We start from the raw sequence: 26,004 nt of genomic DNA on the forward strand, positions 1-26,004 counted from the left end.
GTCCAGACTTGTAGTGATGTTCACCTCGTTTTATACTTGTATTCTCATTCTGAAAGAAACAGGTGAAATGTGCTAACGTGACGGCCGTCTTTGTGATGGTGACGCGTATTGTGCGCGACCAGAGACCTGTAGTTCACTCAGCGGTTTCACACAAAAAAATGTGTAACTTCACAGTTTTACGACACATTTGTATTTTTTTGACTTGCAAAATATTCTTTTAAATTGACAAACATCATATGTGTCATTCGTGGCACAATTCAAACGGGATCAAAAGATAACCTTTCTCTCTCCATTGACTTCAATGTATAATTTTACGCTTCCGGGGTCCCATGGAGGCTCCCGGAAAGGGAGGGACTTCGCCTCTCTATGAGGACACGAGATACATTTGTGCACAGATGGAAGGCTGACAGGCCATCCAGTTATTTTAGCTGGGCCGGCTAACATTATTGGTCGTGCTTTTTACAGCACTACGGCTTCCACAGATTAAATGTTCTCAATTTGATGAAAGTTTCTCAAATGTACCTACCCCACCTTTAATAGATTACTTGCATAATTTCACACACCTCTTTAACTCTATTTACAATGTGATCCCAAGTTAACCACATTGTGTGTATTTATTTGAGTTTTATTCTTGCTTATGTCAACTTGGAATATACGATCATAATTACATGGATCGATCATAAAACCCTCGATCACTGACCCTCACGCTAACCGCTGCTCGTGGAGAGAACTAGAAGGCGGAACCAGGAAATGACCTCTGGACGGTCCAATGACATCACAGCCTCGGCGGCGTTCACTCATGGGGCTGAATGAGAGCAGCACCATGATTTTTTTCAAGGATTTCGTGTTGTTTAATGGTCTCTGAGTCAAGCAAATCGCGCTGTGGATCCTTGCAAGAACGGTGGGGCGAACCGGGTCAACGACATGTCGGCGGAAGGAACTTCTCCGGTAGGTTTTAAGCAAATTAACCCGGTGCTTTGCGCCATGCATGGAGAACCTTCTGTACTCGCTGTGGTTGGCAAACGCCATTTCCGTGTGCTCTGTCATTTGGAGAGCGGTGATTGGTTAATCCGTGTGTCGGTTCCAGTGCTTCGGTTCTCATTGGTCGAGCAAAAAGAGAGTTGTCAAACCTTGACACCATGGACACATGCGAGCTAGAAAAAGCTAATGAACATGTTTAAGAGTTGAGTTTGAAATGATAAATGTTGAGGTCATAGACTAAGTTTTTAGGGTAATAAACTGCGATAACAGACTAGTAATATGTCGTCAACATTGCTTAAATAGCAAGCTGTAAACGTTACCCATCCAGTCGGCGTCCCTGTTTAACTTTGCAACCCAGAATGTTAGGACACTCCAAAACATATGGTGGTTAACTTCCATTAAGATATATATTGGGAATTGCAAAATAAACCACCATAGGAGTTTCATGGTAACTGCTTTAATAGCTTTATTACACTTTTACAAAATAGGCAGCTACTTCCGCTCTCCGACGTTACGTGTTATGATATTTTTTATAATATTAAGTGCTGTACATTTTACTAAATGCATGCATGCCTAAAGGATTAGCATAACCACTGCAGATTTACATGGGTTAGGCAGCAAAATGCCACATTGTATTGATTCGAGGGAGGATGTGGCTCATTGGATGGTGTGCTGGATTTCGAATCAGGGGATAGCAAGTTCGAGTCCCACTGCAGTCAGCATGTCGTTGTGTCCCTGGGCAAGACACTTCACCCCAAATTACTGCTGACTGCAAGACACTTCACCCCAAATTACTCCTGTGGGGATTGTCCACAGTACTGAATGTATGTAAATCGCTTTGGATTAAAGCGTCTAACAAATGACATGTAAGTATAAATCCTAAATACCGAGTATAACTATTATACATTGAGCATCACCAGAAAATATACATTATTACTCGGAGCAGTTTTTCTTGGAGTCAGTTGATTACTAATTTAAACATTGTGCTGAAACCATAGACTGTATAGACTGAAACGTATTATTATTATTATTTTTATTATGGATACATATGTTCTATTCTTAATCTGTCTTTTATCATTGTTGGTTGGTTTTTCATCATCAGTGAAACCTGCAGATGTCATTTAACAGGGAAAAAAAAGTGTTTGAAAAACTGGGACAATAACGTTAATTATTTTTGCAAATCAATCAATGTTTATTTATATAGCCCAATATCACAAATGTTACATTTGTCTCAGTGGTCTCCACAGTTTGTACAGAATGTGTGTGTGTGTGTGTGTGTGTGTGGCCCAATTGCTTTTACAATAAATAAACATTGAATGTGTTTAATTGAATAGTTAAGGGGTTTAACGTTAGTGGCAGGTTGTGTGTGAGAGAGAATAAATAAATAAGACAGCCCAATATTTATTTATTTCGCAACTTTTCACCGCATAAAATCACTTAAAACCCTGCATGTTTGATCGCATAATCAAGGATTTTTTCCCGCGTTTTTCTGGAGGGTCTATAGCAGGGGTGGGGAACCTCTGGCCCCCGGGCCGTATACGGCCCGCGAGACTATTTGGTTTGGCCCTCTAGGTAATTTATAAACACACGCAAAAAAGAAAAAAATTAAAGAAATCTAGACCGCAAAATAATTAAACAAGCGAGTGCCTGTTTTTCCTGCCAACGGTCATGGTCCTTGAACACAACACGAGCCAAACGTGTCATCACGTGGTATATGTCTCGTCTGACAGGGGTGCAGTGCTGACGAAGAGCACCAGAACGCCACTCCGGGACTTCAAAAAATTGCAGTAGGCCTACCCATAAATCCGTAGGCTACACATGCTGCAGTTTTTGCGTGGCTGTGTCTTAGTTGTAAGCCCAGTGGTGATCTGTTCATCTGTCATTCTGATCATACAGTCAATAACTTTGTTGTTATTAGCATCTGGTTAGCTAGCTATGCTAACTAATATAAGAAGCTTTTTCTCCAACCAGTGAGGAAAAGGCACATCTTTATATGATCATTATAGTTATCAAAAACAAAGAATAAAGTAAATAGGTATAAAATACTTTATGACAGTAAAAAAAAGTTGTTATTAATAAACAAGAATACAGTTTGAAAGGAGAGTGATTTGTAAAATATCCATAAAGACAAAGTAAATCTCCTTACAGTTCTGTTTCATATGGGTGTTGAGAGATGTTTCCATAGATCTCTTCATTTTGCTCTCAAAGTGCACCAGATTGATGCTTTCAACTTCAATATTTAAAAAAAAAAATCTTCCCTGGGGAGCATGCCCCCGGACCTCCCGAGAGGAGGTTAGGTCCCCCCCACTTAAATCATGTCCATGGATAGGAAACTAAATACATTTGCACACATCTTGTGTCCATATCTTTCTGTTTGGTGGTCATGCCACAACCGTGCACGTGAATGCATGCGCGAGTCATGGCAAGATATCTGGATTAAGAGGTTGCATTTTCTTTGCACAGCATGAAAGAAAGGCCAAATGAATGTGCTGTGATGTGACGTCAATAATTTGTACGGCCCTCGGAGGATGTTGAAAAAATTTAAATGGCCCTTGAGAGGAAAAAGGTTCCCCACCCCTGGTCTATAGGAAGAGGATATCTATCCAGGACCTATGATCCAGACCACAGCCACGACTCAAGATCCAGGGCTCGTGATCCAGGACACAGAACGGCAGGATCATCCATGACTCCGGATCCCAGCGTATATAGACACCAAATAGAAAGAAATTTGGGGAAGCTGGGTTAATCGGAACATGAGAGTACACAGGTATAGACAGAGAGAAGGAAGAAGTAAGATGTCCCCCGACAAACTAAGCCTATATAAGCAAAACTAGGGGCTGAATCTAATCAGCCCTAACTATAAGCTTTATCAAAAAGGAAGGTCTTAAGCGCACTTTTAAAAACGGATAGGGTGTCTGCCGCCTGGAAACTGATTCCACAAATGTGTACTTTTATGGCGCGTTTCCACTGCAGGCCTCGCTCGGTTTGGTTAGGCCTTATTAGGCCCGGCTCACTTTAATGCTGCGCTTCCATTACAGTTTAGGAACTGGGGTAGTTACTATAGTAACGCAGTGTATGCGGAGCCGTGACGTCATCTTCAATGAGCACCCCAAAAAACAACACAGCCGTTAGCTCTTAGCACTCAGAGCTCACAGCTCTTCATATCTGTTCAGAAACTAGACAAAAGTTAAACAAGTACAAACCACAGACTGCCTGTATCATGGTGAATACAGTCGCTGGTTTATTTATGTCTGTATAGGTCGTTGTTGTGAGTGTGGACGGTGGGAGCATATATAACGTTAGCTTAGCCAAGCTCCATTTAGAAAACACGCATTTTAAAAGGGTTTTCCGCCTGCCGCCTGTCTGCAAACTTGTCAAAGCATTAATTCATGGTTTTTACTAACCTGTATCAGTATGTTGTTACTTCGGCATCATTTTGAAACGTGTATTACAATTAAATCACGGTCAAATATGTTCATCTTGTTGTAGTTGTAGCCCCCTTGCCAGCGATTCTCTCTCTAGTTTAGCATACTCAGCCCGACTCAGCCTGGTTGTTCCTGGCCTTACAACCACGATTTAGTCGGGCCAGAAAAAAGGTGAAAAAGTAGCCCCGGGCCAAAACTAGGCCAAGTGGAAGCGCAACCAAAAACGGGCCCCGCTCGGCACGCTTAAGGCGAGCTACCCGCTGCAGTGGAAACGCGCCATTAGAGACTCTAGGAACAACCAACAGCCCTGCATTCTTGGAACGCAATGCCCTAGTACAGGGGTGGCCAACCCGCGGCTCTCGAGCCGCATGCGGCTCTTTGCCTAGTTTCATGCGGCTCTTCAGTTCATATCGAATTGTATATGTGTGATCTTAAAATGAACTCTAAGATGGACAGGAAGCCAGTGGAGGGAAGTCAGAATAGGTGTGATGTGCTCATGCTTGCCTGTTCCTCTAAGCAGCCGAGCCACAGCGTTTTGTACAAGCTGCAGGCGTGCCAGCGAGGTCTTGTTTAGGCCGGCATAAAGTGCATTACAGTAATCTAGACGAGTAGAAACAAAGGCATGAATTACACGCTCAAAGTCTAAAAAGGATAAAACCGGTTTAATTCTGGACAGGAGCCTCAAGTGATAAAAACTGGACTTAACGACAGAGTTGATCTGTTTATCTAATTTAAAAGTACTGTCGATTTTGACACCCAGATTAGTGACCATGGGTTTTGCATATGGTTGCAGGTAGGGATGCTCCGATCGCCAATTTCGGTGCCGATCGCCAGAATCAGTATCGACCTATCGCCGATCCGATCGAGTGGGCGGGGCCTAAATGGAAGATTTAAACATCACTTTAAATCTTCCATTTAAAGTGATGTTTAAAACTCAGTTAATGGGGCTCATTCACTGGAGCTTCCACAAACAACAATCAACTTAATTATTACATTCAAATGATGTACATTATTCAAGTTTACATTCACTTTGGATAATAACACGGGAGAAACGGAAGCGCTCTCTTTTCCTCTCTCCCTCTCCCCTCTCTCCCTCTCCTGACAGCCTGTCAGTATCTCATGCAGCTCACTGATCCAGTAATGAGTGACCCGACAATGAAGAATACATATATTTATAATAACTAGTTTAGGTTGTTCCAGAGGTAGATAAAATAGCTAAGTGTGTTACGGTCTAACTCTTACGGTACGTCCACACAGCAGCTTTTCAAAAATCTTAAAAATCTTGGAGCTGGGCGTGTCTGAAAGCTTGGGGATTTTTTGCGAGCAACAACCAATCACATAAATCTCCCGCCCCCGACATACAAAGCAAAAAACCCCGGGGATTTTATGCGAGCAATATATATATATATATAAACTCCCCAAACAGGCGAAAACCTACCAGTTTCACCCACTGTCTCTGCCACCTCCCTCCATGCCTGGTTCCTCCGGTTTGTATCCCGTTAATAGTTCTGGTCGTAAAGAACCGGGTGATTTGCTACCGTAATTTCTCGTTTGGAATATGAGGAAATGAACTGCGGTCTGGCTCTCCCTGTGTGTGTGTTTCGCTGCGCCTTCCGGTCCGGCGGGCGGAGCTGCAGGATTTCTGCTTCACACACGTTACATACCGCTATTTTACTGTCTTTTTCGGACACCTTAAAATAATGCCAGACCGGTGAAGCCATTTTGGCGAGCTTGTTTTGCCGCACACAGAGAAAAGTGTCATGTATTTTACGTCATGCGATCGGCTCTCGCGATCGGCATGTTTAGAGAGCACCGATCGATCGGTAGAGAGTGAGTATCGGCCGATCTCTATCGGTGACCGATCGATCGGAGCATCCCTAGTTGCAGGGAACCCAGGTCAATGGAAGGGACATCACCATTTGGTCCAAACCAAGGGGCAAACTCTGGGGAATAGCCGGGACGCCAATACGGAAGTGCCACATACTGCAGTTCATATATTGGCCGATAGGCGATGGCTGCAGAAAGGAGCAATTTCCATAGACCCCCATGTTAAAATGCCCAACTTTACAGCAGAAAAAAACATGTTTCTACCCCTGGCTCCATACATTTTATTATCGATATAGTTAGATTCCACCTTCATGATTATGGATCTGTGAGTGAATTGTGTTCTAACACAACCCTTTTATTTATATTAGGTCTTAAAGTTTTTGCATAAATTAGGGGGTGGTCACATTGAGTGACGGCTGTGTCAAGTGACTGCTGCTGCTAGCTTTTTGTCTCTCTGCTACCTGATCCGTGAAGCTACAGAGACTCTGCCTGCTCAGTTCATCAAGGAAACACAACTTGAAGCCGGCCGTGGTTGTTTGTTTTCATGCTTATATATCGGACTATTGTGACTCGCTCTGCGGTTAAAACAGACGGTGCATGAATGCGGTTTTGCGGTAAGTGAAATTCGAGTGCTTTATTTATGTGTTAATGATTTTAATCCGCTACGTAATGAATGTTAAGGCTTGGGTTAGCGTTTAGCGAGTGGTAGCTACATCGGTGCTAACGATGCTAATCGTAGCCTCCAAGTTAAAATAATAGACTGTATATATAAAGGTTAAAACGAAATAGACGTTAAGTGGGATAATACTGTTGAACAAACGGCTTCTGTTTGAGGTTGATAAAATAAAGTCATCCTTGTAACGTAGAGAGATATTTTATTATGTAGCTAGGAACTGTATGCATCGCTAAGGTTAATTTAAATTGGCTATGCTCAAGTATGTAGACAAGCTAACGTCGAAGTAGTGTATGTGTAATCAACCTCACAATAAGATGTGTATATTACAAATTATTAATGTCATATTTCAAGATGATTACTTAGATATTACAATATGGTTGGTTGAGCTGGAGTTAATTATTGAGCTTACACGTTAACGTCACAGTCATCTGAAGAACGAACCCAAACCTTGTTTTTATTAATTGCATTACCAAATTGGTATCAAATAAACAGTAAGCATTGGTAACACAACTTCCAAAGTTACAGTAAAATAAAAAGGACCCTGACTCGGACAATACACAATCCAACATGTTCAACAGAAGAGAATCAGTTATATTGTTTGTACACATGGTACTTTACATATCTGTTTATTTAAGGTGTCCAGGTGATGCAGACAGGCTGGACCAGAGAGTGAGAGACAGAACTGGACTCCTCACAGCAGTGAACTTCAGCACAGGTACAAAGACTCTTTTTTCATACTGTACAAAGAATCAAGAAAGATATTGGTTTAAATGAATGAAGTATTGACTTTAATACACTGATATACATTCCATTAAACAATACTAAATACTAGATCACCTACACATCAGTGAAGTTGAGGGTTTTTTCCATGCAAAAAGTTACATTTAGATTTTAACAAGCACTATGATTTTGTCAGCTTTCTAATTTAATGTATTGAAGGCAAAGATATTTAACACATAGTGAGAACTGCTACTATTTATCTCTCAATATTGTCTGTAAAAAACGTGGTAAAAGTTATTCTTTCAGTGAGACAACAGAGCAAGCTTCTACAGTTGCACTACGTTTTGTAACAGTTCAATATTATTTTGATAATAACATATATTTCAATGTTGATGAACTTCATACTGTTCATTCATAATATGATTGTCTTTATAGCTCACTGTTGAAATAAAAAAAAAAACATTACAATTACAAAATTATATCTACAGCCCCTAAACACACAAACACACCGCTTTCATAAATAACACACTTGTTCTGCAATAATATGTTTTATGTTTCCTGTAATTTTTGTTAGGAAAGGACATGCCTGAAAGACACGACATCTTCTCCTTCTCTGAGGGTCAAGAAGAATATCCAAGAGGAACATTAAAAGCTGATGTTATGAGATTTTAAGACCAGTACACTAAGAAACTACTTTCATTGTAAAAACAGTCAGCTGATCGAATGCACCTATTTCCACATCTACACTCCATCAGCTGATTATTTATATTTGCCTCACTTTATGAGCTTCACATCACTTGTGCCTTGTACCGCAGAGTTTGCAACGTCACAAATAAATGGGGCCAATCTTCAGTCAGATGTGAATGTGTAATCTAACATTTTCAGTAAGAATAATGGACAAAAGGAATGCAAATACAAATACAATTTATTGAAATGTGAACCAAAAGTTAATCAAATGTTTTAAATAAAAAGCACATATGGACAGAAGGTGTAAACCTATTAAATGTATAAGTAAACACATTTAGTCAAATAAAGTGACGGACTAGGCCTGTGCAGTTGGTATCAGCTTTGCCCAGCATGGGCTCCTCCATCAGGCCTGGTCCTCCTCGCTGAGGAAAAACCCTCAGTCCTCTCTAAACCAACAGACAGGACGTCCATCACACAGAGGTTTCTCCCTGAAGTCTCTGCAGCTCTCTGGAAACCACGCTGTCTCAATCCGTCCACACTGAATATGAGAGAGGGAAAATGAAAATAATAAATGCTTTAGACAATAAGAAATATAAAGTTGACTGTTGAGTTGCTCAGTTTTTTTAGATTGTCAATACTAATACTGTATAACTAATATCTCAGGTTAAGAGGCACATTCAAATAAATATTGGTCTTTAAATACATGTTGTCTTTTGAATTGTTTGTCTAAAGTCAAGGATCTAGAACTGGTACTTAGTTGTAATGATACAGTCTGGTTATTATGCTGTTTGGAGGAGGCATCACAGGTAAGAGCAAGCTACCATCACATGTACCTTAGCTTGACTTAAATGTATTAAACGTGTAATTAAGTGATATCAAAATATAAATAACTAATGTCATGCAAACATATTAATATTTGCTTGATTCCAGTGTTGAATTTAGCACAATTGCATACAAACGTTAAGGGGTTTTAAGATTCTGAAGTATGCTAAAAACTCAATAACTTAGATTATTATTTATAGTTTGCTGAATAGTTTCATGTCCGCTTACCTTAGAAACGTAAAATGTGACGGCAGTGTGCAGATGGGGAGCATGTTAGCTTAGCTTGGTAGCTTCAGCTAGCTCTGGAACTTCCAGCTCGGTGGCAGCAGGTCCCGCCTCTTTGCCCTTATTTGGAGCAGGCTGGAACAGGCGGGTGTTGAACTCTGACGTCACTGTCGAGCCGTTAGTGGCCGACTCCGCCTACTAAGGGCTTCTCGGCAACTCTGCAGAATCCTATGGGTGACGTCACGGACCATACGTCCATTTATATATACAGTCTATGGTCCAAACACAATGACCTCCGTTTTGCTCTCATTTATATTTAAAAAGTTTAGCGCCATCCAGGTCTTTATGTCATTAAGACAGTCAACCGGGGGTAGGTATATTTGCTAACAGCACAAACATCATTGGGTTTCTAAGTTTTACAAAGTAGCCTGACTCCTAGCAAACCAACATTCAAACTATTAACATTGGCTAAGGAACTCCAATGAGACAAATTCTAAAGCAATTGGATGCATGATCTCATATAATACATACAAACCTTTATCAATGATGTTACTCTACTATAATGTAATACAGATAAATATATGTTTTATTAACTGATGTTAATTGTATATTAATCTATTTGGAGTTCTTTTATATTGTTACTCTTCTCTCTGACAATTAGTGTGGTTTTCACCACTTCGAGCCAATCAAAAGCTTCCAGACACTTTTAATGACAGTTCTCATCATAATTGAGAATATCTTCACATGAAAGTGTTTAAAAAGTTGTCCAGCTCACTTACATTCTGGAAATGTTTAAAAAAGTGTGTAATTTTAAACATTGAGCAAGTATTTATATATATTTTCAAAGTATCTTTTTTATATGCAGAAGGACCTTATCTAAGATAATTTTGTACTGAAAAAGGGTGTTCACAAAAGAAAATAACATAAAGGAAAGGGATTTAATTGCCATTTTAAGAGTTTTAAGCATAATTGGACAGTTTTGGGGATAATATCACTTCACAGAATTATTGTAGCCTGCAAAATCAAGACATTTACGTTTTTATACTATCCCATGCCTACCAATAACACTTATCGACACATTAAAAACTGCTTGTTTATGACATGCAAAGTGTTTTTTTAATTTAGTTTCCTCAACGAACCAGCAACATGTGCTAAATGTTGATTTTACATATATTTATATTTCATATTCTATGGCAGCTAGCTGTTTTCTTCTTTTTTTTATCGATAAAATATAATGCCTTGCCAAGAATAAAAGTCTGTAACCCAAGTTGCTCGAGAACCCTGGGACCACACCTCATATTCAAACCCTCCTCAGCGGCCCCTCCTGAACTCAATGAATCGGCACTTATCTTTTGGAACCAGAGATATCTGGGTTGGAGGTCCTGTAGGAGGGGAGGGAGGGAAGGAGGGGGTGTCCGGTAAAAAGACCACTGTATCTAGACAAGAGGCTATATGACCTCAGCTCCTCACCGAGACACAGCAGGCAGCCTCAGCCTCTCAAACACACAATAGCCTCCACAGTGCACGGACACAGAAGCATGGAGCAAGGACCTTACAAGTACATCAGGGTGAGGCCGGCGGAGAAAATGTTTCAGCATTACATAGAAAACTAGTTCTAGACGAGGTTGATAATGAGTTTGGACCATTGTATCTTTAAGGAATTTGGCAGACAGTGAGTTTAAACCTTTCTTTTTTTGTCCCGGCAGGATGGAAATGGCAAGGTTAGTCGTATCTTCCGCATTGGAACCCGCAAGAGCCAGGTACAGTTCTACATTAATTAACCAGAGCTTAACTTTGATTGCTTATTTTTTCTAAATATATTTAAAAAAGAGAGGGGCTTTTGCATCAGTGTATATTTAAATGTTTGAACATGAGCCTAAGCCAGTTAAATGTGAGTTATCTGATGTAAAGATACAGCAGAGCAAGAAGTCTGGAGCTCCTCCTGCAGAGATAACGTAGCTCAACCTCAACAATGTCTTTTTAAGATAACATGATTTGACTGTCACTGTGTATGGCTATTTGAAATATATCAGCTAACATGTTCTTCTATCCCAGTTGGCTCGCATCCAGACTGACAGCGTGGCAGAGAAGCTGAAGGAGCTGTATCCTGAACTTAACCTGGAAATAGGTAAAAACCCAGCCTTTATTCTATATCACATGACCCTGTAGAGGTGTCGGCACATTTGGCTTGAATGTAAGACGTAAGACTCTGTGGAGATCAAATAAGATTTGTCCCCAGCTAATCTTGCTCACTACTTCATCCAGCCTCCTAAACTAATGTATGTCCATTAGTGAAATTCCCTTTCATCAGGCTGTCCCAGCACATCCCTTCTTAATGGTCAGTCTCAATCCTACCTTAAAGAGCTCATAATCAGCAACCAGCTTTCTATCAGGGAGGCAGACAGCGTCCTCACATTAAAGACTAGGATTATAGTTAGGGCTGGTTAAGGCTTCCCTAGAACTTCCTCCAGTATCCTATTTGTTGGTATGTTTTACTCTTTTCTTGTATTTTACATTCTAACCTGTAATTTAAATATATGTTGTAATTGTATCTTGTATTTTTACACTGTCATTCATATTTGTTGATCTATAAAGCCTTAGTTGTTTCTTGATATTGGGCTATATAAATAGAAACATTTGATTTTGATTTAAAAGACACACTCTGTATTAACAGTGTGTTATGTCATCATTGACTGCTGACTCCTCACTACTCTTACAGCGATCAACAACTGCTTCATTATTAAATTCAAAACCTGCCAGTCAAAAGGTCCGATGCTCCGATCGATTGGCTGCCGGTCATTATCGGCCGATATTCACTCTTAATAGTTTGATCTGTGCTCTCTATAAAGGCCGATCAGGAGAGCTGGATCTGATCGATATGGGAGGGAGGGAGGGAGAGAGAGAGAGAGGGAGGGAGGGAGAGAGAGAGAGAGAGGGAGGGAGGGAGAGAGAGAGAGAGAGGGAGACAGAGAGGGAGAGAGAGAGAGAGAGAGAGGATCCGTTTCTCCCGTGTTATTATTCAAAGTTAATTTAAACTTTTTAATAATGTACTTCATCTACTACAAGTAGTTTCTTTGAATGTAATAATTATGTTATTATGAAAAATGAATCTGAATTTTTCGATCTGTTACGATTATAAACTGAAGCAATATAAAAATGACTCCCATTAACGGAGTTTTAAACATCAGCATATCCGGTCCTAGTCCGGTAATTACCTGCTAACGGAAACTCTGCTACACAATTCTTATTATTATTATTGAAACATGACCGGTAATTTTCAAATTTGTCCGGTAAAATAAATTCTGTCCAGACATTTGACCGGCGAGAAAAAATCCTAGCGGAAACCCTGCTGTGGACATCTGTTTCATGAGACAGTACTGGGTTGCGTTCCAATAGTCCATTTAGCTTAGGAACCTTCCTAACCAAGTGAAATGACCCGGAAGTACGTCAGTGGCAGCCATGATAAGTGCCGTTCCAATTCTCCAAATGAAAGGAAAGGAGGTTTCAAACTTCCTTTATAACCTCCTTTAGCTTAGGAACCACTGGACCTCCCTTACCGAAAGGAGAGGAGAAAATGCTGCCCCACAATGCATTGCAGCCGCAGCATTTGCCGTCACACAACAGTCGGCCGTTCACGGAAACAACCGATTATGACCAAGAAATGATATCATGAAAGTTACGGTGCTTATTAAGCATTTTAAAACATAGGTGGTAAGTTGCCAAAGTGCTTTGATTTGAACGTTCACCAGTATTATAATCAAAGAGAGAAATATGAACGTTAGTTTTTACTGAAATGATCAAATAAAGTCAACATTTCACAGTCTTTACTGAGCTGTGTGGAGTTTGTTCAACTTTTAAAAGATGTTTGAATGGTGATATACACAGTGATAGATGTTAAGGACTAACGTTTATAATAAATACATTTATATTTCTTTTAAGATCTTTTCATAGTTCATACAATCATACATATTGGGATCATTCGTATTAATTTACCGGGCGGAGAGGGTGACGAGCATACATTTCACTTTCCTTTTTTATTTCAATTCCAACTTTGGTCCTGAAGAATATGTTTCTCTGTTGTCCACGTTCATAAAGCAAAGCAGCAGCATCAGAGCACGGTGCAGAGTCTCTCGATGAGTTTACAGTAGTCCCTCGTTCTTATTAAACATCCATGTTGTAGTCCGCTGTATAGAAAACTGTAGTTTCCATAGTTCCCCCACAGCAGCAGACGCACATTCAGGACGTCCGCTGGCGCATCATAAACATGTCGGATAGTGAAAGTGCAGTCGGATTCTCTAAAGTACCGCAGTCTCTTCTCCTAAGTCCTTTTGAATTCTCCTATCCACTATCCCTTAACCCCGTGACGTTTCACTCAGAGGTCAAGGAATAGGAGATAGGGTTAGAACTTAGGAGCTGATTTTTGGATTATCGGAACGCAACCCTGGTGTTTCTGCGAGTTATATCTGGTTAATCAAATGTCTTCTCTCTTCCAGTTGGCATGGCAACGTTAGGAGACAAAATCCTGGACACAGCTTTATCAAAGGTGAGGCTTTTCATGGGGCTTTACATCAGCACACAGAACATTTTAATTTCTAGTTTACATATTAATCAAATAATCCCCAAAACATGCAGACTTAAAGCAGTTAATATTTAAATGACATATAGTACATTACAGACTTTTATAACAATGTATTGCTCTCTACCCTAAACTTTCCTTGCCTTGCCTCAGACAGGATCGCAGGATTAGTGTCTAATTTATGATATATTGGGAGACACTACAGGTGAATAGGGTAAACAATTATACTAATAGATATTACTACAATACACAAAACCAACTTAAATTACGACAATAATTTTGATGGATTATAAGTTTAAAAAATGTCTGCCTTTATTTTATTAAACATGTGTAAATATGGTTAAAAATGATTGTTTCATTCTCGTTGTCATTTTAGATTCAACGTCTTTTTTAACTGGATATTTCTTAGGACTACAAACACACAAAGACAAACTAGTTGACATGTAATGGAAGCAAAATAAACTCATTGACCAGGGCATGAAAACAATGCTTTTCCCTATAGTGTTAACGCTTGATTACATACCATACATGACATGTAAGGTCAATTTTGATTAGCTTATAGTAGTAGTATATTTGTCAATGCAACAGGTAACAATGCACCCTAAATCCCTCTCTGTTTGTGTGTTTTCTCTCAATGCAGATTGGCGAGAAGAGTCTGTTCACCAAAGAGTTGGAGAATGCTCTGGAGAGGAACGAGTGAGTGTTAGCGCTGTCATCTGTGGCTGCACACCATTGTTTCACCAACCAACACCGAGCGGTAGAGCTCACTGACAGGGATCACTTGAGACAAAGCATAGCGTCAGTTACAAACACTTGGGCCCGAGCCACACGGTGACGAAACGGGTCGTATCCGCTACAGTTCTCTATCTTATAGACCAGAGGTGCCCAGTACGTCGACCACTTCCACCCAGAATGGGAGGAAGAATATTTGTTTGTGATGTCACATTCAAAGGTTATTTGCCTTATTTGTAAAGCAAGCGTCGCTCTGCCAAAGAAAGGTAACGTGGAGAGGCATTATCGGAGTGTTCACAAGGCATATGACAGCGACTTCCCTCCGAGTAGCGAGTTGAGAAAGAGAAAGGTCATGTATTATTGCTACACAAACATTATCTCGCAGTCTTAGTGTCGCCAACTCGTTTCTAATATGTAAAAAGACAAAAAAAATGCGTCTATGGTCAGTGTATTTTCGACCTTTCCAATCCAGGCGAGATCTCTCTCCCCCCTGTCTGTGTGCGAGGGGGGCGAGGCAGTTTACACACACGCAGCTGCTCCATGCAGCAACACACGGAGGAGATGGCGGAGAGAAACGCTCCAAAGTGTGGTTAAATGTTACCCGTCTTGAGGTGGACAATAGCCGCGTTCACACTGCGGTACTTTTCCCACAAAGGTTCATGCGAACTTAGTTCATGCGAACTCTTTAGTTCGCATGAACTAAGTACAGATCGCGTTCACACCAGAAAAAGTCCCTGGGGGTGGATTAGGCAAATGAAGCCGCTGACGTCACTTCTTCTTCTTCTGCTTTGGGCTTACTGGCAGGCCGCAAATCACTTCACGGCGTATACTGCCGCCCAAAGTCCCTGGCCGGAAGTCCCCGGAGTTGGGGACTGGCTTCAGTAGAAGCTGCTGGGACTCCCAGCAGCTTCTACTGAAGCCTTCCGAGTAAATCGCCAGAACGCCGACACCTCCTCATCTCCACCGCTCCCATGTTTTATTTTGTGTTGCCATAAGTTAGTCTCTCTGCGTTTCTGCGCTGGGCTAATGCTAATGCTAATAATGCTAATGCGAGGATAATAAAATGGCGGCTTCACAAAACTTTTTGGGAGTTTTACGGGGCGTGGTTTGCAATCCGCCCAGCCAATCAGGAATATAGCTCTTTTCTCAAAAAAGAGCCGCTCGAAAGTCCCTGCTCTCTAGCAGGGACTTTCGAGGGGGTAAAAAGGTTCGCATGAACTACTTTTAGTACCGGCTCTTTTTGGTGTGAACGCGATCATGAACTAAGTTCGCATGAACCTTTGTGGGAAAAGTACCGCAGTGTGAACGCGGCTATAGCTCATTGCCTAGAGTGTTTAGCTAAGGGCGGTAACACGAGCAATTTGTCTAAACATTTAGCAAAAGTGCTCCACATTCAGACGGAGGAATGCACCGGGTTCGACTGTCTTTCTAGTAGCTCTGTAGCCCCCCCCATCCACGAGGAACGTTTCCACGTCAGGTGTTATGTATGCTAGCAGCACCACACGGAGTTAACTCCATTATATATGGGTTAATGATTAGAGGTAACAGAGTTACTCTTTATTTTGTTAAAGTTTCAGCTATTCTGTTTACAGTTCTGTCATCAGATTATTTAATACGATTTGTTAAAACATTGTTGTTTCTTTTGATGTGAAATATTATTTATTTAATTTAAATAAAAAGCAATGTTAGTTGTGTTCACAATTTGTTAAGTTAATTTAATAATGTATGTATTTTTGAATCAAGTATTCATCTTTATTGTCTTCATTGTTAGTTTCCACATGCCTAAAACAACCTCAAGCTAAATCTAAAAGTTGATGGCTAAATAAGAGCATTAGAGAAATTGTGCAAGGCATACAGTAATAGTCCGAATAGTCGATTAATCGTTTCATTAATCGATAGATTAATCGACTATCAAATGAGTCGTTTGTTGCAGCCCTATTGTAGTTATCCCATGTATAAATAAAACGTGTTATTCAGCAACCCTTGCAATTTGGGATTTTATTTTTGGTTGGTAGACCTCGGTGAGCTGGTCATTTGAAAAGTAGCTCACCAGCCAAAAAGGTGTGGGCACCCCTGTTGTAGACGGTTCGGCCACACGAGGCGGATAACGATAACGGGTCCCAAGGTGGGTAGAGGGCGGATGCAATGCTCTGGGGGGGCCAAACGGCTCCGTGATTACGCCCTATACGATCATTTCCTGATAACGAAAATACTGACGGGCTGTCAGGAGAGGGGGAGGAAAAGAGAGACTCCGTATATTATTCTTATATTATTATATAGAGTCGTTATTCATTTGTTTTAAAGCTCAATAAATAACAAAGAAGACCTTTGACCGGCACTTTTATAATTTTGTCCGGAAGATTTAAACTTTAACGGACATGTTGACCGGCGAAAACAATTCTAACGGAAACTCTGCCTCACGGTTCCCTCGTCCCTTGGAAGAGGCGGAGAGGTGGGTGTTTTTCATCTGCTGGTGGACTACCGGGGAGATTTACAGCAGAAGCACACGCTTGCCTCGGGGAGGGAGGAAAAGAGAAACAGCCAGAGTCCTGCCTCTCCCCACCTCTGCTGCTAAATCCACAGCGGAGAATAAACAGAACGGCAACCATGGTAACCATGCTCGAGAAGTCTTCTTCGCTGCTGTTGGTGTATTTTGTGGCGGAAGTACAGCGCCACTTATTGTTATTGATTAGTGCATCAGTGTTTCTTAGGGTCAAAAACACTAAACTCATAACTGAAAATGAAAGCGTTTAGTTTATTTAATAAAAGAGCACATGTTCAATGTGAAGAGTGACTGTAGATATAGATTAGTTGCAATTTGATTCCAAATAAATAAAAAAAAAGAATTTCTTTTAAACACCTTTAATTTCCGGGGCGGCGCGGGGGCACCGTCGGGGCGGCGCGGGGGCACCGTCGGGGCGGCGCGGGGGCACCGTCGGGGCGGCGCGGGGGCACCGTCGGGGCGGCGCGGAGGCACCGTCGGGGCGGCACCGTCGGGGCGGCGCGGGGGCACCGTCGGGGCGGCGCGGGGGCACCGTCGGGGCGGCACCGTCGGGGCGGCACCGTCGGGGCGGCGCGGGGGCACCGTCGGGGCGGCGCGGGGGCACCGTCGGCGTGGGGGCACCGTCGGCGCGGCGCGGGGGCACCGTTGGCGGGGCGCAGCGCCTATTGCGTGTGGATGGAAGACTTTTTTGATATCGAATTCGGTTCGTTTTCCTTTCCGTTTCTGTGTGGCTCCAGCCTTAGTGTCAATAGAAAGCTTCAGGTATACATGAGAGTAACCCATCCAGGTCCTTCCCATCTACGTCATGGCCCCGCCCCTTTGTGAGTCAAACATCCGCTGTCATTGGACTGGAAGTTAATACACATTCTGAGGTCCTTGCCAGTCAGATCAAAAAAAGTAAGAGTACCATGCATTATTTTTACTGAATGGAGTCTAAATATTATTGTCAGTCAGGAAAACAATTACACGATGATCGGCGTCAATATACGATTAAATTAAATCAATAGGGTATCCATGTCACTGAAACTTGGATTGTGGGTGTTTTGGATTTCATACAGTCACTTCTTTAAATTGTAACATTAAAACTGAGTAAGAAAAGTAGTATTATCGTACCAGTAGCAAGTATGAATTCATAGCAGTTTATGCCAATAAAATCACCCAAAAAACTCAGCAATCAGCTGTATTAAGGTACTTTCTTCTATCCACAACCCCCTCTCAGGACTCCATAAGAGCAGCTCTCTTTCATTTCCTCTCCGCCTCAGATGTAGCAGCTGCTGTGACCATGTTAAATATCCCAGGACTGAATGGCTGTATTATACCATGAGACATAAAGAGCCTGTATATATGATGTAATCTTCCTGCTCTCTGTCCCACAGGGTGGACCTCGTGGTCCACTCCCTGAAAGACCTCCCCACCACGCTGCCTGCAGGATTCACCATTGGGGCCGTGCTCAAGTAAGTGCTCTCACAGTGGTGTGCAGTAATTCTGTTATATCAGAACCTAAAGACTATTTATTCCAGGGGGGATTTGGTATTGTTCCATTTGAATGAAATAAATAAAAAAAATTTTAATTTTTTTGTACATTGTAAAACAATATAACACATATTTATCACACAAGGCAAAATAGTTTGAGTGTTCATCTTGAAAATTATAATCAAACATTTGACCTTTTTACACGGTTTAATTATCTTTATCTCCCTGCTTTAAAATGGGTACTGATTTTTAATATTTTTTTACTATATTTGATTATAATTATTTTGCATTCTATGAATACTTTTTAATATATTCATATTATTTACATATATTATTTAACTGTTTTTTTTTTCTAATTATCAGTGTGTGGGAGAGAAACTCCCTCTGGCATCTATCAGAAATCTCATTGTGTAAACAATTTAGGAAAACATTAATGGTCAACCCGACAATATCATCACAATATCAAGATATTGATCAGAAATATTGTGATACTTGATTTTTCCCATATTGTCCAGCCTTACTGGGTATAGGAGCTGTGCGTCAGCACAAATAATATAGGACATACTACTTTGTAGTGCTGGTTGTCAGCTGTAACCATTCACTGTGCTTTCTGCTGATTTTAGGAGGGAAAACCCCCATGATGCAGTGGTGCTACACCCCAAACATGTTGGCAAAACTCTTGACACTCTGCCAGACAGCAGGTACAGTCCAACTACATGTGTATTTCACTCATATCAGAAGTATGGATAGCTCATCTTCATCCTGTGTGTTTGTGTAGTGTGATCGGCACCAGCTCCCTGCGCCGCGCCGCCCAGCTGAAGAAGAGGTTCCCCCACCTGGAGTTCAAAGATATCGTATCCTTTCTAGGAAGCAATGTTACAACATGATGATCACTGAGAATTAGATGGGAATTGGATTGAATTTACTACACTCTGCCCATCTTTAGCTTAAAGGTGGGGCAGGTAAGTTTCAGAAACCGGCTCGAGTGCACTACAATTTGAAAGTACACAGCCGAAAAGAATCCGCCCCTTCCTTCAGACTTCCTTACAGAGCACCTCCTCCAACACACATGAACGCGCACATGACTTCAGCAGACTGGTGAAAGTGGCCGCCTGTTGCTGGCGAGTCATTGAAGTACTGCTGCAATGCACGCCCAATGACGGCACGCCCAATGACGGCTCGCTCAATGACGGCACGAGATACATTTCTGCGTGCACGAGATGGAAGGCTGACAGACAGGGCGGCAAAGTTGTACTTTTTACAGTATTACGGGTTCCACAGATGACATTTTTTTTTATGGATTTTTTTGTCAAAGCACTTCAGATATTCATTGCTATCGGGATGTTAAGAGCATTCCATGGAATATAACAAAAAGTGTATCTCGAGCCGGTTTCTCAAACTTACCTACGCCACCTTAAGTGTGAGTCTCAGAAGTGTTGTCCTTAGCCTTGTTCTCCAGCGTGGGAACCTGAACACACGTCTGAAGAAGCTGGATGAGAAGGAGGACTACGCCGCCATCATCCTGGCTGCTGCCGGCCTCGGGAGGATGGGCTGGGATGACCGCATCAGCCAGGTAACACTTCATGATCATCACAAGCCCTCCCTGTGAAGTCTCTCTGGGTCACTATCCGTCATTTCAAAGTAGTGTTGCGTTGTATGAGGGTCTGATCTGTAGATGGTGGTGAGAACACCCCCGTTTGGAGTAACAGTGAAGAGTAAAGGTATTTCAGACATCTACAAATATGTAAATCAGTCACGTTTAGGCTATATTTAGAATGGTTTCCCCATATTTCCTTGCCGATATAAAGGGCTAAAGGCGCTATATTTGCTGTCTTCAAATCCACCAGACTCCATTGACAAAAACTGTAGTTCTACCTTGCAGAACACAGGAGTCTCTGATCTCCCGCTGTCTCGATTGGTGTGTTATTGTGTGACTTTGGAGTTTCAATCGGTTCATTTCGATTTACCAAAGTTGCACAAAAACACACACAAACTAACCGACCAAGGCAGCGGCCATTGAGATGATGTTACATTTTTAAGACACACCACTGCACTTAATTGTTAAAATGACCGTTTTTTCAATGGAGTCTGGGAGAAGAGAAGAGAGCTTCCGCAGATAAGTACCTCATGTAACTAAATGTTAACACATCTGAGCTACACCCTTTAATGCTTTATGTATTTTGGGGGATACAATCATTTGACAGGCTGTGTTCATGTGTAACATTGGTGTATTTTTGTGTAAAATGGGTATAATAATAATAAAAGTGCAAATAAAGTGTAAAATAGGTTGAATAACAGTGTGATATGGGTATAATATGCATGTGATAATGGTTGTAATAACGGAGTAAAATGGTGTATAAATGTGTAGTATACGTTTATTGTATAGAATAGCAGTCACTTATTTTTCCTAAATATTTATATGATTGCCCATTTAAGGTTAACAATCAAACTGTCTGATTTGTACACGTTAGATCCTGGGGCCTGAAGACTGTATGTACGCTGTTGGACAGGTAAGAACAACATGGAAAATATAAATATTAAATAAACAAAAAAGTGAAACACGAGCTAATAATGCCAAACTACATCCATGTGTGTTCTTGAGGGGAATAATCCATGTGTGTGTTGTCAGGGGGCTCTGGCCGTGGAGGTTCGGGCCCGAGACTTAGACATCCTGGAGATGGTGTCGGTCCTCCATCACCCGGAGACTGTGCTGCGCTGCATCACTGAGAGAGCTTTCCTCAGATGCCTGGTACACAAACACACACTCGCATATAAACACACACACAAACATTGAAAACTATTAAGAAAATGTCAATCCCCATATATTCAATTTAGCTGTCGTTTTTAGGAGGGTGGGTGCAGTGTTCCGGTGGCAGTAAACACTGAAGTGAAGGACTCTCAGGTAAGAACACTAGGCAGAGGCACACAGTGGTTAGAGCGTTGATCATCAGATCAAGGGGCCTCGGCCGCCACTGCATCAGGCCTTGGGCAATACACTCTACCCGCATTTGCTCCTGTGGGTAATGTCCACAGTATTGACATTTACATGTCTAATATATGTAATTGTAAAGCGCTTTGAGCACCTGTAAAAGCGCTCTAATTAAAAAATGTAATCTATTATTATTATTATAAACACATTTGGATAGCATAAAATGCGTCATTTGCTAGGCCCCTCCCCCTGCTAGTTACTGTTGCTATACCTGTCAAGCTTCATGTAACACACACACACACACACACACACACACACACACACACACACACACACACACACACACACACACACACACACACACACACACAATTCACAGCAGAAATGCTGGCAGATTTATAACTAACAATGCTTAGTCATCATTGAAACCATTTTTAATGTTTCCAGCTGACTTGTTTTCGATGCAAACCCTGTGTAAGTTCTTGAATCTGAATTCATTGCTACATACATGATATCATGCTAAAAGGCTAAAGCTAAGTGGTCCCAGGTACAAAGTAATCTTCACTAGATGTACCCTAACCCGAACCCAAGACAAGATACAAACATTAGAGTTACAGTTTAGAGCTGTAATAGTTAGCTTTCGGATCATAAGTAGGATAAGTAAAATGTAAGAAGATGAGACTGTTAATTTGTTTTAACATACAATAGAAAAATATACTTCAACACAGATGTTAAAATAATGATTTACTCAGGCAATCTCCTTTGCAAAAAATTTGAAAAGTACTTTAACTGAGGTCTTTAGCCTATACATTGTTAAAGGATTAAGATTAAGACAGAGCTGCTAATGCTAAGCTACATATGCTATCATTGCACAGTCAGAAGTCTGACATAGTGGAATCTAAGCACCAGCACTTCATTGTGAATGAATACCCCACTCACATTGTTCCAGTCTCGAACAAGGTTTTTTCTAACATGATCTGTAATTCTGCAAAATAATGTTGACTGATGTTGATGGTCAAACTGTTTTTGTGTTGTTGCAGCTCTACCTGACGGGGGCAGTGTTCAGCCTGGATGGCTCAGACAGTCTGAAGGAAACCATGCAGACAAGCATCGCTGCTGATGACAAGGTAACGGCTCGATGACCACTGAAACCCTAAGAAACAACACAGCGTTGATCGTTCAACTTCACAAAGAGTAATAATTATGGGTTTGAACCAAACCCAAAGCATATTTTAACCTTGGGAAATGATTATCAATACAAAGCAAAGGCATTTCAGGAACTTTGTGCATGTAGAGCAAAAATGTGTCATAAAAGCCCATTAGTGTTAAGATCATCTCGAGGAGACTGACTTTGATTTAGAAATTGAGGAAAAAGTTATTGTGGTCGTCACAGCAGAACCTGCTTATTTTGGGTTCATACTGCTGCTATACAAAGCCAGAAAATTCAGCAGCGTAAATGAACACACCTCACTAAAGGACTGGAGAAACTGTGCGAAGTGTTTTTTTTTTACTTTTCCTTCACCATACCACATAGCAAACCTTCTGTTGGTATTGTTTGTGTGACAGAGCGTGGACGAGGAAGTGGACGAGCGTGTGCAGCGTGTGGGAGTGACAGCCAGTAAGATCTGCGGAGGCGCCCAGGACCGGGCTGAGCGGCTGGGGATCGACCTCGCCAACCTCCTGCTGAGCAAAGGAGCCAAGGAGATCCTGACGGTGGCCCGGCAGCTCAACAACGCCAGATAATCCCGCCCCCCTGGAGGGCAAGGCTCTGGAGGAGATTGGGTCCTGGAGTGCAGTCAGTCACAGCCAAGTAAAATCTTAAATTCCTACACATTTGACTTAGCGCGAGAAAACGAACAACTTTGCTGCCCCTTGTGAGAAATCAAGAAAATATTGAGGATTTGAAACACTACTTGAGCCAAAGTCCTGCATAGTTTGGTCATAATCAGCTTGTTAAGAGTCACTATGGGTCCCAGCCTGTTACATGAATACCTCATGGAACCATCATCTGAGCCATTTAGAACCCGCCTTAATACAAAATGGCCTTCCAACATCGTCCTCAGCAATACAGTACCGTCATTGGCTGATATCCTTACAATAAAATCCCTTTTTTAAAGCATATCAGAATCAGATTATTAAAATGGTATGCCACTTGAATTCAACGTTTTCGTACTCTTTTTCCCAACATAACCAATTAGACCTCCTCTTTTGCTTTTTACATTCTCCGTTGGAAAGGCTCGTTTTGATGGTACCAAAGATTCCGGGGATGTGTGCAAATTTTTTCGAGTGCAGTAGGCATACGCTGTACTGAAAATGGGCCTCATTTAGGTGTGAAAGTGGAGAAATGTAAATATAAATGTGAATTCAGTCGTGAAAAATTGTATTTTTTCTAGAAGCTTCACATTTTTTCATCCAGCTCAAGTTGAATGCATCATTGTCAGCTATGGAGGCTATTTTAGACTATGCTAGTTCCCTTTTTACAGAGAAAGAATATATTTAATATACACATGATGAGAACCTTGTGGGAGGATTTTGTTTTACTCCGTTGGTTAACGCTGGAGCAATAAATGCTACTTTTTTTGTGCACTGAGCTGTTATACTGCAAAAGATTGTCCTGTTCATTATTTGCTGATGTCTCTTAGAAGCACCAGTTAGGCTTATGATATTTAAATATGGTGTACATGCTACATTTGTGTGTAAAGTATGTAATCGACTGTTTAAAAGGTATAGTACACAGGAGTGAACTCGTCAACTGGCAGTAGGGGTAATTACCGTTGTTAGAGATGTTAAGTGGTCAAACAACCCTTATTTAACTGAAAATACTACAGGCTATTTCTTTACATTATGAATGTTTACGGCTGCATTGCCATACTGAATAAATAGTCATCATTATGGTACAATTTGCAACATACAAGTTTTTGGTGTAGTTCTTCTAAAGCATCTTTGCATTCATAATGCAAAGCTCTGCCTTCTGTATCTCATAATCATACCATATTTTTCTTTTAATTACAAAATAAAGATCTTGTCGTCATGAGATCGTATTCTTGTAATTATGGCTTCTGTAATTGTCTCACATTAAATTACAAAATACATATTTCCTTATTACGTGATTTGAAACTTGTAATAATTAAAAATTGATCTCTTTTTTATGCTTACAGTATATTTTTCTCTTTTACTATGAGATATAATCTCTTATATTAAAATATCCTATTAATTAGACTTTTTCTCAAGTTTTTAGATGTGGATGTCCTAAATAAGAGAATATATCATTAAGATATACAGAGGTCATAATTCCAAGAATATATACTTTGGTGAATGTAATTCAAATTAACAAGGAAATGAATGAAAACACATTTGTATTTGCTGTAATGCAAGATGCTGTAATCTTCATTATAAAACTGAAGTGTTTCCAAAAGCAAAACATTTTCAGACTTGTTTATTAAATAAAAATGTCTTGAATGTCATTTTTTGTGTTAATTTCTATCAAAGTGCCATTTCTTCAAATGTCTTTCTGCATATCTGCCTTACATTTTACAATGCCTGTTCTCCTTCATTCTGCATCAGTATACTCACTGTACAGTTTGTGTGATGCCATATCATATTTCTTTTTATTTTATAGTTCTTCATTGTATATTTAAACCTCCCGAGACAATGTTAGCCATATTTGTTTTTCAGCTTTATTTTCTATATGAAGTATCATAGAATATCTCTGTGTTCGGTTTTCTTTATTCATTGTTGCACCAATCTTTTAATTGTTTTGCCAGTTCTGGGAACATCATGTCAAATAAAACCACTGATTTCAAGAAACAAAAATCAATAAAGCTATGTGTTAAACCTGTTGATTATTGTTGTCCTGTTTATTTGAATTAAAGTGGACCTATCATGCTATATTTGAAACATATATTGTAGGGCCATACCTATACAAAACATGTCTGTGAAGTTTTTTTTTCAAAATACCAAACCGATCATGCATTTTAGCCATGCCTCATTTCGCTCTATTTGCTCTTTTCCAGCCCTGTTTTTGCAAGGGCTGACTTTTTTGGCAGACTACAGCGCCACTTACAGGCCTGCCATATGTACTACAGCGTCTCCAGCGCTTTCGAGCGGTCTCTCATTCCCCTGATTGGTGGAGAGTTGGCCATATAGGCGGAGCTCCTCGTCACTGACATCAGACTATTTTCAAATCTGTATCAGTCTGTATCAGATCCGTTGCAGTCCCGTTTTTAGAGATTTGGGTATGGAGGAAAAGAGAGAGGGTTGTGTTTTCTGAAACTTGGTGAGTTCCCTGACACACCGGGGACACATATTCATGTATAAAGGACGTACAAAAGTGCATTTTGCATGATAGGTCCCCTTTAAGTGTGGAGAGCTCAGACTTGTGTTGCTGATGATTTACATTACTTTCCTTTCTTACCTATATACGGAAGA

At 40.8% G+C, this 26,004-nt stretch overlaps 1 protein-coding gene across 1 annotated transcript; it reads left to right on the forward strand.

Annotated features, from left to right (window-relative positions):
- Positions 1-779: 779 nt before the first annotated feature.
- On the forward strand, positions 780-25,416 carry LOC117457322 (porphobilinogen deaminase-like). The gene is made up of 14 exons (XM_034097331.2): positions 780-948; positions 11,070-11,123; positions 11,419-11,491; positions 13,857-13,906; positions 14,580-14,635; positions 18,551-18,628; positions 19,271-19,348; positions 19,426-19,501; positions 20,107-20,220; positions 21,119-21,157; positions 21,277-21,396; positions 21,496-21,549; positions 22,617-22,703; positions 23,143-25,416. Exons 1-14 carry the CDS (start codon positions 925-927, stop codon positions 23,317-23,319), a joined length of 1,080 nt encoding a protein of 359 aa, XP_033953222.1. The 5' UTR covers positions 780-924; the 3' UTR covers positions 23,320-25,416.
- Positions 25,417-26,004: the final 588 nt, after the last annotated feature.

Source organism: Pseudochaenichthys georgianus, chromosome 13, assembly GCF_902827115.2.
Source record: "Pseudochaenichthys georgianus chromosome 13, fPseGeo1.2, whole genome shotgun sequence".
In the NCBI taxonomy this organism is placed as follows: Eukaryota; Metazoa; Chordata; class Actinopteri; order Perciformes; family Channichthyidae; genus Pseudochaenichthys; species Pseudochaenichthys georgianus.